Source organism: Palaemon carinicauda, chromosome 16 (genome assembly GCF_036898095.1).
Source record: "Palaemon carinicauda isolate YSFRI2023 chromosome 16, ASM3689809v2, whole genome shotgun sequence".
NCBI classification, from domain to species: Eukaryota; Metazoa; Arthropoda; class Malacostraca; order Decapoda; family Palaemonidae; genus Palaemon; species Palaemon carinicauda.
Window position 1 is genome coordinate 68,741,220 of NC_090740.1, and position 15,230 is coordinate 68,756,449.

The 15,230-nt window shown below is 41.0% G+C and overlaps 1 protein-coding gene across 1 annotated transcript in view; it reads right to left on the reverse strand.

Annotated features, from left to right (window-relative positions):
* The window catches only part of LOC137655058 (annexin-B12-like), a 112,695-nt gene that overhangs the window by 32,354 nt on the left and 65,111 nt on the right, over positions 1-15,230 (reverse strand). Inside the window, exons 2-3 of the mRNA XM_068388952.1 lie at positions 10,893-11,063; positions 4,859-4,972 (exon numbers count right to left, since the gene is read on the reverse strand). Of these exons, the coding sequence (XP_068245053.1) occupies positions 4,859-4,972; positions 10,893-11,063 (285 nt within the window). The remainder of the gene's footprint in view (positions 1-4,858; positions 4,973-10,892; positions 11,064-15,230) is intronic.

Sequence of the window (15,230 nt, forward strand, 5' to 3'; positions counted from 1 at the left end):
TCTATCCTCCTATCACCCAGAGCTTTCTTCACTCCATCCATCCACCCAAACCTTGGCCTTCATCTTGTACTTCTCCCATCAACTCTTGCATTCATCACCTTCTTTAGCAGACAGCCATTTTCCATTCTCTCAACATGGCCAAACCACCTCAACACATTCATATCCACTCTAGCTGCTAATTCATTTCTTACACCCGTTCTCACCCTCACCACTTCGTTCCTAACCCTATCTACTCGAGATACACCAGTCATACTCCTTAGACACTTCATCTCAAACACATTCAATTTCTGTCTCTCCGTCACTTTCATTCCCTACAACTCCGATCCATACATCACAGATGGTACAATCACTTTCTCATATAGAACTCTCTTTACATTCATGCCCAACCCTCTATTTTTTACTACTCCCTTAACTGCCCCCAACTCTTTGCAACCTTCATTCACTCTCTGACGTACATCTGCTTCCACTCCACCATTTGCTGCAACAACAGACCCCAAGTACTTAAACTGATCCACCTCCTCAAGTAACTCTCCATTCAACATGACATTCAACCTTGCACCACCTTCCCTTCTCGTACATCTCATAACCTTACACTTACCCACATTAACTCTCAACTTCCTTCTCTCACACACCCTTCCAAATTCTGTCACTAATCGGCCAAGCTTCTCTTCTGTGTCTGCAACCAGTACAGTATCATCTGCAAACAACAACTGTTTTACCTCCCGTTCATGGTCATTCTCGTCTAACAGTTTTAATCCTTGTCCAACCACTTGAGCATTCACCTCTCTCCCCACTCCATGAACGTACAAGTTAAACAACCACGGCGACGTCACACATCCCTGTCTCAGCCCCACTCTCACCGGAAACCAATCACTCACTTCATTTCCTATTCTAACACATGCTTTACTACCTTTGAAGAAACTTTTCACTGCTTGCAACAACCTTCCACCAACTCCATATAACTTCATCACATTCCACATTGCTTCCCTATCAACTCTATCATACGCTTTCTCCAGATCCATAAACGCAACATACACCTCCTTACGTTTTGCTAAATATTTCTCGCATATCTTCCCAACTATAAAAATATGATTCATACAACCCCTACCTCTTCTAAAACCACCCTGTACTTCTAAGATTGCATTCTCTGTTTTATCCTTAATCCTATTAATCATTACTCTACCATACACTTTTCCAACTACACTCAACAAACTAATATCTCTTGAATTACAACACTCATGCACATCTCCCTTACCCTTATATAGTGGTACAAAACATGCACAAACCCAATCTAATGGTACCATTGACAACACAAAACACATATTAAACAATTTCACCAACCATTCAAGTACAGTCACAACCCCTTCCTTCAACATCTCAACTCTCACAGCATCCATACCAGATGCTTCTCCTACTCTCGTTTCATCTAGTGCTCTCTTCATTTCCTCTATTGTAATCTCTCTCTCATTCTAATCTCCCATCACCGGCACCTCAACACCTGCAACAGCAATTATATCTGCCTCCCTATTATCTTCAACATTCAGTAAACTTTCAAAATATTCCGCCTACCTTTTCCTTGCCTCCTCTCCTTTTAACAACCTTCCATTTCCATATTTCCCTGTCTCTTCAATTTTTGAGCCAGCCTTCCTTACTCTCTTCACTTCTTCTTATTCTCTTCATATGACTGACCCAATCCCTGACCCCACCTCAGGTCAGCTGCCCTCTTTGCCTCACGTACCTTGCGCTTTACTTCCACATTTTTCTCTCTATATTTTTCATACTTCTCTATACTATTACTCTGCAGCCATTCTTCAAAAGCCCTCTTTTTCTCTTCCACTTTTACCTTCACTCCTTCTTTCAACCATTCACTGCCCTTCCTCATGCTGCCTCCAAGAACCTTCTTTCCACACACATCATTTGCAATCCCAACAAAATTTTCTTTTACTAACTTCCCCTCCTCCTTTAGATTACCAGTTTCTCTTACTCTTACTTCGTCATATGTCATTTTCAACCTTTTCTGATATTTACATTTTACCCCCGGTTTTATTAGCTCTTCAACCCTCACTAGCTCCCTTTTACATCCACCTACTCTATTCCCCACTCTTTTGCTACAACTAATTTTCCTTCCACCAAAAAATTATCAGACATACCGTTAGCCATACCCCTAAACACGTGCACGTCTTCCAATCTTCCAAACATTCTTTTAGTTATCAACACATAATCTATTAATGCATTTTCTACCACTCTTCCATTTGCCACTCTTACCCATTTATACTTGTTTTTATCTTTCATTTTGAAAAAGCTAGCACTTATTACCATCTCTTGTTCAACACACATATCTACCAGTCTCTCACCACTCTCATTTTCACCTGGTACGCCATACTTCCCAATGACACCTTCTACCTCTCCAGCGCCCACTCTAGCATTTAAGTCACCCATGACAACTACATAATTCCTTCTACCCAGTCCTTCTACACACCTATTTAATTCATTCCAGAACTCATTCGGCTCTTCTTCACTTTTCTCACTACCTGGCCCATACGCACTGACAAACGCCCAACATTCCCTACCCAATCTAACCCTTACCCACATTAACCTAGATGATATTTCCTTCCATTCCACTACTTTACCTGTCATCCATTCACTCAGCAATAAAGCCACATCCTCTCTCACTCTTCCCCTTACAATCCCAGACACTCTACCAGACATTTCACCAAACATCACTTCACCCTTTCCTTTCATCTTTGTCTCACACAAGGCCAATACATCCATCCTTTTCTTCCTAAACATACTTCCAATCTCACATCTTTTACTCTCTATCGTACAGCATCCACGCACATTCAAACACCCCAAAACTAGAGTGCGGGGAGCAGTCACTCTCCCCCCAGCTCCATCTCTTTGTTGACGTTTCGCAGGATTATATACAAGAGAGGGGGTTCCCAGCCACCTCGTCCCGTCCCTTTTAGTCGCCTCTTACGACACACAGGGATAACGTTGGCGCTATTCTAATTGTTTTTATGCCCCCGCGGCCACAGGGGGCATAGCAGTAGAATAAACTTTTCACCGAAAATTTCACATTTTGAGAAATCGGGTTTCAAGACTGGGTAACTACATTCATGTCTATATTTTTCTTTGCAAAATTTAATACCTCTGGTCAATTTAGTTAGCGCCTCTCACTTTTTATGTCTCTTAGCATCACCATATAAAAATTGCAAATATAAAAAAGAGCCGATAAAGAAATGAAAAGAACACACCTTAAAGAGAGAGAGAGGTGCAGCGAACATTTATTTAAGAGTGCCATATAATTCTAAAGATAACAAATAATTCCTCAGAAGGATGATAAGATACTTTCCACGGGATACAAAAAATAAATAAATGCCTGAAATTTTGAAATATAGACTTTCTCTTAGCCAGAAATACAATAATCAGAATTTCCTAAACCCCATATTACAGGTCGTCAGTCACGCTTTAAGTGCGAAGAAATAGAATATATTTTTAGCGAAGGGAAGCAAAAGAGTGATGCCTTCAAGCAATAGAAACAAAACACAATATCTAAGTAAGAAACGAGAGAATATTTTCATAACAGAAATTAGTTAAGTTTTTAAAAGAAGGATCATATTGTAATTTTTTAGGTGACAAAAGGTAAGAAAAAATTATAACGTCTAAGGGACAAAATGATTACGAAATAAGTCATATTAATGAAAATTTGTCAATCTCTGCAAACCCAGAGGAAAGTTGGACGTTTGAATAATGCCACGATCAAGTCAACTGAAACTTTTAACAAGTCATAACACTTGGTAAGTAGAATTTTACCAAAGACTGTCGACAGATTACAGCATGTATGAATATAAACGTTTAAATGATTTACTTGAAATTATCTATAAAGGAAATTTACTTTCATCATGAGTAATTAACTTTAACTTTAAAGGCTGCTTTTCTGGTCCTATACTGCGGGGGAACCATACTCTCTATTGCTCGTTTATTGTGAAACTAGTGAATTAGTGATAATAATTCATAATCAGGGATTATATTATTTTTATCAAATCTTTCTCCCGCATTTACAGGCAGAAAATACTATAACGTAGATAAAATGAGAGTCTAATGCATTTTTATATTCTACTGTAGACCACATTAGATACTACGGCTAGAGAGTTATGGGGTCCTTTGACTGGCCAGACAGTACTATATTGAATCCATCTCTCTGGTTACGGTTCATTTTCCTTTTGCCTACACATACATCGAATAGTCTGGCCTATTCTTTACATATCCTCCTCTGTCCTCATACACCTAACAACACCGAGATTACCAAACAATTCTTCTTCACCAGAGGGGTTAACTACTGTACTGTAATTGTTCGGTGGCGAATTTCCTCTTGGTAAGGGTAGAAGAGACTCTTCAGATATGGTAAGCAACTCTTCTAGGAGAAGGACACTCCAAAATCAAACCATTGTTCTCTAGCCTTGGGAAGTGCCATAGCCTCAGTACCATGGTCTTCCACTATCTTGGGTTAGAGTTCTCTTGCTTGAGGGTAAACTCGGGCACACTATTCTATCTTATTTCTTTTCCTCTTGTTTTGTTAAAGTTTTGATAGTTTATAAAGGAAATATTAATTTTAATGTTGTTACTGCTCTTGAAATATTTTATTTTCCCTCTTTCCTTTCCTCACTGGGCTATTTTCCCTGTTGGAGCCCTTGAGCTTATAGCATCCTGCTTTTCCAACTAGGGTTGTAGCTTAACAAGTAATAATAATAATAAATAATAATAATAATAATAATAATAATAATAATAATAATAATAATAATAGAAATGACTAGTATGGAAGGAGAGCATGCAAGCTATGAAAAGTTGAACAACTAACCTCGAACGCTTCGTTGATGGCTGAAGTTTGCAGCTCATAGGGAGAGATGAGCATAGCAATAACCGCGTTTTCGAAATGTCCACCGAGCTCCTCTTTTAGATCTTCTATCAAGTCCTTCAGAAAAATGGAGATAATAGAGAGATTAAGAAGCAAGTGTGAGATAGTGGATTAGGAATATTAGTTTAGAATATATCAAAAGGGTATCTTGCAATGTTCGTAAACCTTTTGAATGGATTATCGTAAACGTATGTAATTAAATTCATTAAAGTCATAGCTTTCACGATCCAGTCAAATCCTAAAAACATGCGTTTGTATAAAATTCTATTATCCTCCCCCCGCGTTTAAGGATGATAGGGGGAGATTCTTCTTTAGATATAGGGTATGAAACTGGCTAGACATTACTACATTAGATCCTTCTCTCTGGTTACGGCTCATTATTCCTTTTTCTACACATGCACCAAATAGTCTGGCCTACTCTTTCCACATTGTCCTCGATCCTCATACATCTAACACCACTGAGATTACAAACAATTCTTCTTTGTTCGAGAGGTTAACTACTGCACTGTGATTGTTCAGTGGCTACTGTGCTCTTATTAAGGGTAGAAGAAACTCTTCAGCTATTATAAGCAATTCTTCTAGAAAAAAAAAAAAAAAAAAAAAAAAACATCGTTTCCCCCGCCCCCCCCCCCCCCCAAAAAAAAATCATCGTTTTCTAGTCTTGGGTAGTACCATAGCCTCTGTACCATGGTCTTTTATCTTGATGTTCTCTAGTCTTCGGTAGTGCCATAGCCTCTCCACAATGATCTTCTACCATCTTGATGGGCTCTAGTCTTGGGTAATGCCATAGCCTCTGTACCATGGTCTTCTACTATCTTGGAGTGGAGTTCTCTTGCTCGAGTGTACACTTGAGCACACTATTCTATCTTATTTCTCTTCCTCAATTTTTTTTTTAATTTTCATAGTTTACATATGAAAGATTTATTTTAATCATGTTACTGTTCTTAAAATATTTTATATTTATTGTTCATTACTTCTTATTATTTTTATTATCATTGCTTGCTATGCTACAACCCTAGTTGGAAAAGCAGGATGCTAAAAGCCCATGGGCTCCAACAGGAAAAATAGCCCAGTGAGGAAAGGAAACAAGGAAAAATAAAATTCCTATATAAACTAGAAAAACTTTAACAAAATAAGAGGAAGAGAAAAAAAAAGACAGTACAGTGTGCCCGAGTGTACCCTCCTGTAATTCACCTATTTCCTCATTTCCTTTCTTGACTGGACTATTTTTCCTTGTTTGGACCCTTGGGCATATAGCATCTTTCTTTTTCAACTAAGGTTTTTGCTTAGATAGTAATAATAGCCCGAGAGGAGAGGTCGCTGTCTGTTCTCCAGACCTTGGTTGACTCCTCTATAGAAGCACAGAGACACATTTATGACAACTTAGATTATGTTCTTCTCCAACATCCCCTCCATTTCTACCCATTAGGCAAGCACTTTTGAGTAAGTTGGATGATCGATCGAGAACTCTATCAGTAACTGAGAAAAGGGTTGCAGGTGGTCCTAGAAAGGTACCAAGTAACCATCATGAAGGACACTCTCTACCCGAGGATCAGCCCATGTCTCTGCAAAGTCACTCACTAGTGAGACAGGCATCCCCCTACTCTCAGTAGCAAGAGAGGGAAAATGCCAGCATTAATGTTTCCCTTTCCCTCCCCTCTTCTCCTCGGGGGAACCTCATTCCTGAAAAGCCGAGGCTGGGGTGCTTGAAAATGGTTTTTGGGAAGATGCTGCGGTCAGCACCAGCTAAGGTCTCAAAGCGGGCATAGGGCCTTTTCTAGATACCGATACCTCAGGCTTGGCCATACCCAAAGTTTTGACCACTACTCCCTTTTGAAGGGCCCGGACCCCTGAAAGAAACAGAATGCTGGATTAGTCCTCCAAGATTTAACCTCTTCCTGCACAAGACTCCAAGAAAGGAGAGATGTGGTATCCTGTACTGATGAGTTCCTCAGTGACAATACCACTTCTGGCAGGACTTGTTTTGAGAAACGGGAAAGCAACATGTTCCATCTGTTCAAAACCCAGTTAGCCTACTAGTTTGATGAGTGGTGAGCCAGGGAGGACACCGCCTTCCCACCAGACAGCACGAGAGATTTCAAGGTCTTTGCAAAATACGATAGTGCTGCCGAATACTGGCCGAGTTAGGAAACAGCATAGAGGAAGGCCAAGACTGTTGACTCGAGGCTGAGAAGGATGTGCCTTCTCCCTTAAGTTTCTCCAGGAAGAGTCCCCCTCCCGCCAGAGCTCACAACGATGGGTCAACCTGCAAAGCGGCTAATGCACCATTCTCTTGCCTATAGGACCTTTGCTGCTTGGAAAATTGTCCTTATTTAACCGACAGGAGTCTAAAGAGATCTCAGATCCAAAGATCTGATTGTCAACTATATCCAGGGCCAAATCAACAGTACTTGACAACCGAAACTCCGAGGAGAGCCTCAAACCTTGAGAGGCACTGAAGTGCCAATCAGTACACAATGTTCTCCCCAAAGGAGGTGCCAAGGTTGCCTTCCCAGCCTTTATAGTCATGGATGAGTGCTAGGACCTTCATAAAGGAACTCTGATTTGGGGTAGTCTGCCTCTGTAGTCACAGGACCAGTGTACTCAGGACATGCAAACTCTTATTACCCTCATACCCAGCCGAGGTAGAGTGTGTAGCAGGATGCTCTGGAGATTCTACTCGCCCCTACAAATACATCAGCAATAGGAAGAAAATCCCTCGTAAGGATTACAGCCGATACATATGGAGTACAAAGTATTTGTCCCTATGTGGATTGGGGCAGGGGGATGGCCACGGCACCATGCCCCATGGCACGGAGAGAAAGTCTATCAGCCGACCACTCTCTCTTTCATTGTGAGCAAACGTGCAAAGACAGTCTCTTGTGGTACCATCCCCTCAACCAGCTCTATCGAGATCTTGCTGGAAGAGGGAGGAGGAGGAGTCCACTATCCTGGAAGGAAGGGTGATGGAGGTCGCAAAAACTCCAACTGGGAAACAGAAATTGTACGGGGCTGTACGCTCCTGTTCTAACTGATTACTGGGGATGCTGGGGTAGCTGGGACCTGGCGTCGCATGGTCCTGAGACCTGGCCCCAACTGGATCGAAAGCCACTCAGATGTCGTTCACCTATGTCGATAGAGAGGTGGTGTCAAAAGAACCCCTCTCCTTACTTCAATGGCTGTGTTATATGTAGATTAAAAATACCTAATTCATGTTATGAGATCTGTGAAAAAGGCTTATTTTTAAATATGAAATGTTAATGTAAAGATAAAAAAAACATTGCAATGATTTGTAACTTGAAGATATATTCTAGAACTAGAGTAACTGGATATTTCTCTTAACTTTTTGACGTCTAGTCTGGCCTGTATGATCAGGAATTCTCTGGAGAAAATAGCCCGATATATGTTGGGGAGTCCAGGAGTGTTTCAGCAAAGGATTTAAGCTGATCAATTTTTCCCAGAGTGAGCCTTTCTCTTGTAGAGATATTCCCTAGACACCAGTTGTGATTCTGCTAAACTTCTTCCATTATTTATTACTGATATAATAAATAACAAGGAAACCTTGGAAGATCGAATATCATCAGAAGCTGTGTTCCTGTTTTTCAATTTTTATATCTGATACTACGACCTGGAAAATCCTTCTAAATTAGGTGCTGAGTTTTGTTGGCATCTGTTTCTCACTGCATTGACACTTATAAAGCTGAGACCTACATCACCATATGCGTTTTTGTAAATGATTATCAATATGGTGGGCTGTGAGTATTTTATGAATCTTGTGAAATATTGTAAATTCTTATGTTAGATCTTAAATATCGTTATTGTTATTGTTTGCTATTTATTATTTTCTTTCACTGTTACTGTTTTACTATTTTTTTATTGAATCATCTATTAAGGGACTAAGACAATGAAATAGATTTTACATAATCTACGTTGTCCATAATAGTTGATCGCAATGGATTGGTTTTCCGGGACGTATTCAACCTTTTCCTTTTCCTCATCTTAATAGAAGAGTCCAAATCAGAGTCTGATTTTGAAGAGGACAAGTAGGAAGAGGATGAAGAGAAAGAACAGCGCGCATGCTTCTTCCTCTTCCTGGCTCTTTCTCCACACCTTACAAGCAGAGAAGTCAAGGTCTGAGCGATCTCACGATGGCGATGCTACCCGGTGGGAGAAACTACACTGGTTGCTCCGACAAAGGCTACAACGCTGGGACACATTGTAAAGGGGGAGAGGGAAGGAACACGCCAAGGGCCACATAACCTGCAATGAATGGGGCTGAAGGCACAACCACAAAAAAGGGGCCAGTGATACAGATTACTGATCCTCAGGTACAAGGGTCAGGGTAGTAGGAACAACGGAAAGGTGAGATCCACAGGGACTGGGTCAGAGAATGGAGTAAACTCTACAAGCTCTCACCTCACAGCCCTTTTGGGCTTACGAAGGGTGGGACCACCGAAGTCCAGGACACCGGCTGCATACATATGCCTTTCACCACTGGTATCACCAGAATCACAGGTGTCACTGGCACAGGTGGACCTGGTGTAGACGTAGCCTTAGCTACAAGCTTCTTCAACAAAGTTTTGGAGGACCTCCTTAAAAGACCCAAGGAAGCCTAAGACTTCTTCAGGAAAAACTCATTGTCCGCAGTCCACATGGAAAGGGGTGAAGAGCTATCAGCTTCCGAAAGGGTGCAAGTGAATGGGGTATGCCACATACCACCAAAACCTGAAAAGCCCACTAATGCATATTTAAGGGATCCTTGATCTTGATGCATACTCCCTGGGGACCCAACCCGGGGCGTATACAAGGGGGCGTTAACAGTCATACCCACCGAGGAGACCGAAAAAGCAAGACTTCCTTGGAGTCTTCTTAGGCGTTGCCAAGACAGACCTCGGCAAAGGTTTAGTTCCCTCCATCCCATTCAGGGCGTATGCCTGCTATTGCACAGGATGTCACGTCCTGCACCTGGTGCATGGGGATCAATGCAAACAATCATACCACCCTATAAGATGCAAAGAGGGGGTGCAGCTCTATAACCGGTTGTAACGTCCACCCTTCCACTGGAATATCTGAACTTCTTGCTTAACATCCTAAATTCCAACAATGCATTTACTTCCTGAAAAAGGAAAAGTTTGGCAATGCACTGACAGTACTTGCTTACTCCGTCATCAGAGGACAAATCAAAAGTGAGCTAATCCAGTCGTTAACAAATTCTAACAAAAATCTCCAGCTCATGCTGAATAAATTTTGTTAATTATATTTCAGTGATTTATTTGCCACATAAGAACATTATAATAATAGTAATAACAAGGGCAATCAGAGATTTTTTATCTCCATCAGTGAATATTGACAACGTTTAACTAAAGTCTACGGACATCACCTCCCACTTTTCATATGCTGACTGAACAGTAGGTAGTGAAAAGTACAGTGTAGATTCAAAATAGTGATCTTGATCCTTATCTTCTCCAAAATATCATGTTTTTTTCCAATGCATAATATCTATCCAATTGTTAAAACTTGGTTAAAATCCATTGTGTCAATTTGTTTTGACATAATCTTTGAAACTGTGAAAAATGCAAATCCAGATCTAGAATCCGGATCCGGTACCAGATCATCTCCAAAAGTTAATGGAGTCATCTGTGGCCTAAGATTTATTTTCATATAATCTTTGAATTTAGGAAAAAGGCAAATTTGGATCTAGAATCCGGATTCAGATTTGTATCATCTCCAAAATTTAATGGGGTCGTCCGTGACCCAAAATCTATCTGTGGTGAATATTTCGTCAAAATCTGTTGAGTAGTTTTGATGTAATTCTGACCAAAGACAAACAGACAAATAAATAAATAACTAACTGATCCTGTCCACAGGCACAGAGACAAATAAATAAATTAGAAAAATAAATAAGTAAACCAACTTGATTTTGTGGCCTATTTGGTAGAGGTAATAAATAAAAATAATGCTAATGAATTAGACTTACCTGACCAAACATTTCCTTGTATTTGTCCTTGATCTCTGTCCTCTGAAGGTTGTTGTGGCTTACCAGCAGCCTGATGATGGCATTCTCGTCTGTTCCGATGCCCTTCATGGCTTTCTTGAACTGCTTTGCTGCTACTTCGACATCAAAGTCTTCTTTGGGGATGATGGTACCCTGCAAGATAGCCGCAGAGTTTATGATGAAAGATGCTATTAGTTGGGTGTCTCATGTAGAATTAGGGAGGAAAGGGAAACTGAAGAAATAAGTTTTAATATGATTATGAGAGTAGAGCATAAACAGTAACAAATAGATGAAAAAAGTGGACAAGAGCAGCTAACCCTGCTATATAATGGGACTAAAAAGGCTGAAAGAAGAAAAGCAACTTAAGGACATTGCTGAATAATAATTTAATTGATTATACGGTATCACATCATTGCTGTGAACTTAAGGACACTGCTGAATAATGATTTAATTGATTATATCACATCAATTACTGTGGAGTAAATTTGGCCTGATGAATCAAACAAAATCGGTATTAAAGATCTAAGAATATATTATAACTTGAATAATTCAAGATATACTTTTAACAGTAAAAAGAAATTTTAAGTAACTGTCAGAATCTTTAGAACCCCTGGATATTTGACCTGTAATTCAACACGCTCCCTCCTCCGTCTATTGGATGAGCTTCACTCACAAAGGCACCGATATCTTGTTACAAATACAGATACCATACATTTATTATTTATTATGCTGTAAATATGATAAATTTGGAAGTAATTTGTATTTTTCCTAACAATGCAAACCTAGAGTTCTTTACATAGAGAGAAAAAACCAGTGCTAGGAGGCATACAGCTATAAAACTTTTGATGATGTCACAATAATCATCCTGTTTGTTACTAAAGGTAGTCGGGGGGGGGGGGCATCACCCTGCTCACTCATACCTTCTTTACTTTGATTGCAGACAAGAGTTTCTCATGGGGTTAAGTGATGGCGGGTAAAGTATGTGTAAAGAACTCTAGGTTTGTATTGTTAGGATAAATACCAGTTGCTTCAAAATTCCTACACAAAAACAAGCCCTACATTCTTTACAAAGGGAGACTCACACTAAGTTCCTTCAACTAGATGAAACTTTAAATCCTGGATTGCAGCATCCGAGTATAATAATGCAAAGAATGGGCATTCTTACACCTCTTGAACCAGTGGCTTGACAATAACAGCAGGTTGATGGCCCAAGTAATAGTGAATATAAGCATTTAAACACAATTGCTGCTGTCAAGGCTATGTATAACCACAGGTGTGTGATTATCCACACTGAGAGCCAACATTCCAACTGCTCCTCATAAGGAGTTTGGGGACATAATTTGAATATGCATTAAATATAGTTTAGTTACGGGCTACCTGCTGTCATAGAAGATCTAGCCGACAGAGTCTTCTGATGCTATGTCTCAAGAAAGAGTCAGATGAAGAAAAGCAGAGGCCAGTCATTCCTTATCCATTCATCCTAGACTAACATCGTAGCTACTGGCCTCGGACAACTGTTAATAGCCCTGTCAGGAGCTAAAGCAGCTAGACCACTTGCTGTGCAGCCACCACAGGTCCTGTCGAAAAAGTATCTACGGACCTGTGGATCATGTTTTGCAGGTATTGGGGGGTGAGTGTGGTTTGACTCCTTCACATACCTGCTTTAAGTACCTGCATCACAGAAAGCTTCTTCTTGAACAACTGGGACGAGTGTATGCCCCCTAACACCATGAGCTCTGGGTAATAAGCTTTACTGACATGAAGGGGAAGGATTGATGACCTGGTCAATGACCTGCCTGATCCATAAGGAGATGGTGTTCCTCGTAACCATTCTCTTGACTCTGGCTGAACTGAATAACAGAGGTTGGATCTTCAGATGAGCTTTTCGAATTTGTTTGAGATAGTGCCATAGAGCTCTTACAGGACACACAAGCAGTTGCTTAGGATCATTAGTTACCTCTGGAAGACTCAAAATCTTTAAGGAACTGAACCTAGGATTGGAAACGGCTTGATTTGAGTCTTTAGCAACAAAATCAGTGACGAAACTGAATGGAAGCTATTTCCATCCCTTTGAAAGGGCAACATTGTAGGCGAGACCATGTAACTTGCTTACCTACTTCGCAGGAGGCTAAGGCGAGAAGAAAGACCGTTTGCAATCTAGGATCACAGTCTGAAACTTGTTGTAAAGGCTCGTAAGGTGCTCCTTTCAACTAATGTAGGACTTTCACCATGTTCCATGGAGGTGGTTTCACTTCTGACTAAGAACAATTCTGTTCCAAAATTCAGTACGAGCACAGACAGCTTTGCTGAGGAGGAAATATCTAACCCCTTCAGTTTAAGGACCTGGCTCAAGGCTGAACAATAACGTTTCACTGCCGAGAAAGCAGAGTTTTTCTTCCTGGACATAAAGTAAAAACTTGCAATTAATGGTAGAGTGGCACTGATTCGAAAGACACCCGTTTCATGACACCAGTGCCAAAAGATGGCCCACTTAGCCTGGCAAACTGAGGCCGAGGACTTCCTTTGGTATCTAGACTTCTGTTTCTCTACCGGTTATGAAAAGCCTCTCTCAGAGAAAAGATGCTGAATAGCATTCAGGAATCAAGACAAAGAGATCACAGAGCCCTATGGTAAATCTGGGCATGAAGTCGGCATAAAAGGTCGTGATGGAGGGGCAGCTCCCTTTGTACCTTTGTCAGTAACTGTAGAAGGTCCAGGAACCATTCTACCAGCTAACACAGTGGAGCCATTAAGGTAATTGATACATTGGTTAACAATATCAGCCTGTTGATCAGTCTGCTCCCCAGGCAGAACGGGGGGGAATGTATACAGTGCACATCTAAGTGATCCCACAGGAGATGGAAAGCATCCTGGAACACTGCTTGTTGATCTGGCACTGGTGAATAGTACACTGGAAGTTCAGAGGTGTTGAGAACAGGTCTATTGTTAGAAAATCCCACGAAGTCATTACCATACTTCATTAGCTATCTGAGGATCTAAAGGCCCTTGGAACCAACTGTCCTAATCCTAATCTTCTTCCTCAGATTACCTGCAGAGATGGTATTTTTGCTGGGTAGCCTAACTATCTGAGTCTTCCAGTTCAATTTACCTGTCAAGATGTTCTTTCTGCTGGGCATTAACTGGCCTGGTAGGGAGATTATATTGTCATCTGTCCATCACAGGATTTTGATAACTAGTTTGCAAAGTTACCATGAAATATAATCTCCTTGCTAGTTTAGATACGCCTCTACGGTCATGTTGTTGTGGATCAACACGATCGAGTAACCTGAAAGTAGCTGTTGGAAATGTTGTAGAGAAAAGTTCATCACTTTCAACTTCAAGAGGTTTATGTGGCATCTGCCAATCTGACTTAGACTATAGCCTGGAGGCCATTTGCTGCAGCAGGCAAGCAGCTCCCCTCCCTTTCTTTTGATGTATCCATGAAGAGTATCAAATCGGGAGAGGGAAACAGATCTACCCTTCAGAGATGGTTTGAAACCAAGATCAACCAATTCAGGTCTTTCCTCTGCTCTGATCCCACTGAAATGAGCATTCCTGCCTTGACCAATAGGTCTTCAGCAGCCACTAAAGTGACAGCATATGAAGGCAACAGTTGGGTGCTAGACACTTTAATAAGAATAGGTGACCCAGTAGGCACTGCCATGGATGGGCTTGTTGTGAGCCTCGGATCAGTAGCTGATAAGTCACTTCTTTGAATCCTACAATTCTTACCTGTGATGGAAGACTTTCCTTCATGTCTATCTGCATTTTAAGATATTCCAGGTTGTACGTGGGTTCCAAAGAGGACTTCTCCAAGTTAAGCACGATCCCCCTGATCACAGCACAACTTGAGAAGCATGGTTTGATGTTAGAGACGGGTCACTATCATATCAGTCAGTACTAGCCAATCATCTAGATGTTCCTAAGCTAACTTACGGTCAATACTCAGGTGAACATTTGAAGGGTTGCTGACAGGCCAAAGATCATCACCCTAAAATGGAAAATCTTCTGTGCAGATTGAAACTTGAGTGGAATACAGAGCATGAGCAGGTGTTCTGCCACTTTTTTAATCCAACTAGATGAGCTAGGGGGCAAGCTTACTTGGTGAGTCAGCTTAGGTGACCACGTGAGCTGGAGATTCATAGCGTCTCTGAGAAGCCTCACTTTTGCTTACGAGAACCTGGTGCAAGAGTATTGCCAAAGGTACACAAAGGGACGGCAAGCTTCGAGGGGTGTGGATAAGGGTATCTATTCTCACAAAGAGCGAGCAAGCTCAGTGAGCACATTCACTCTGAGAGGAGAGCGTGCTCGTGAGCACTA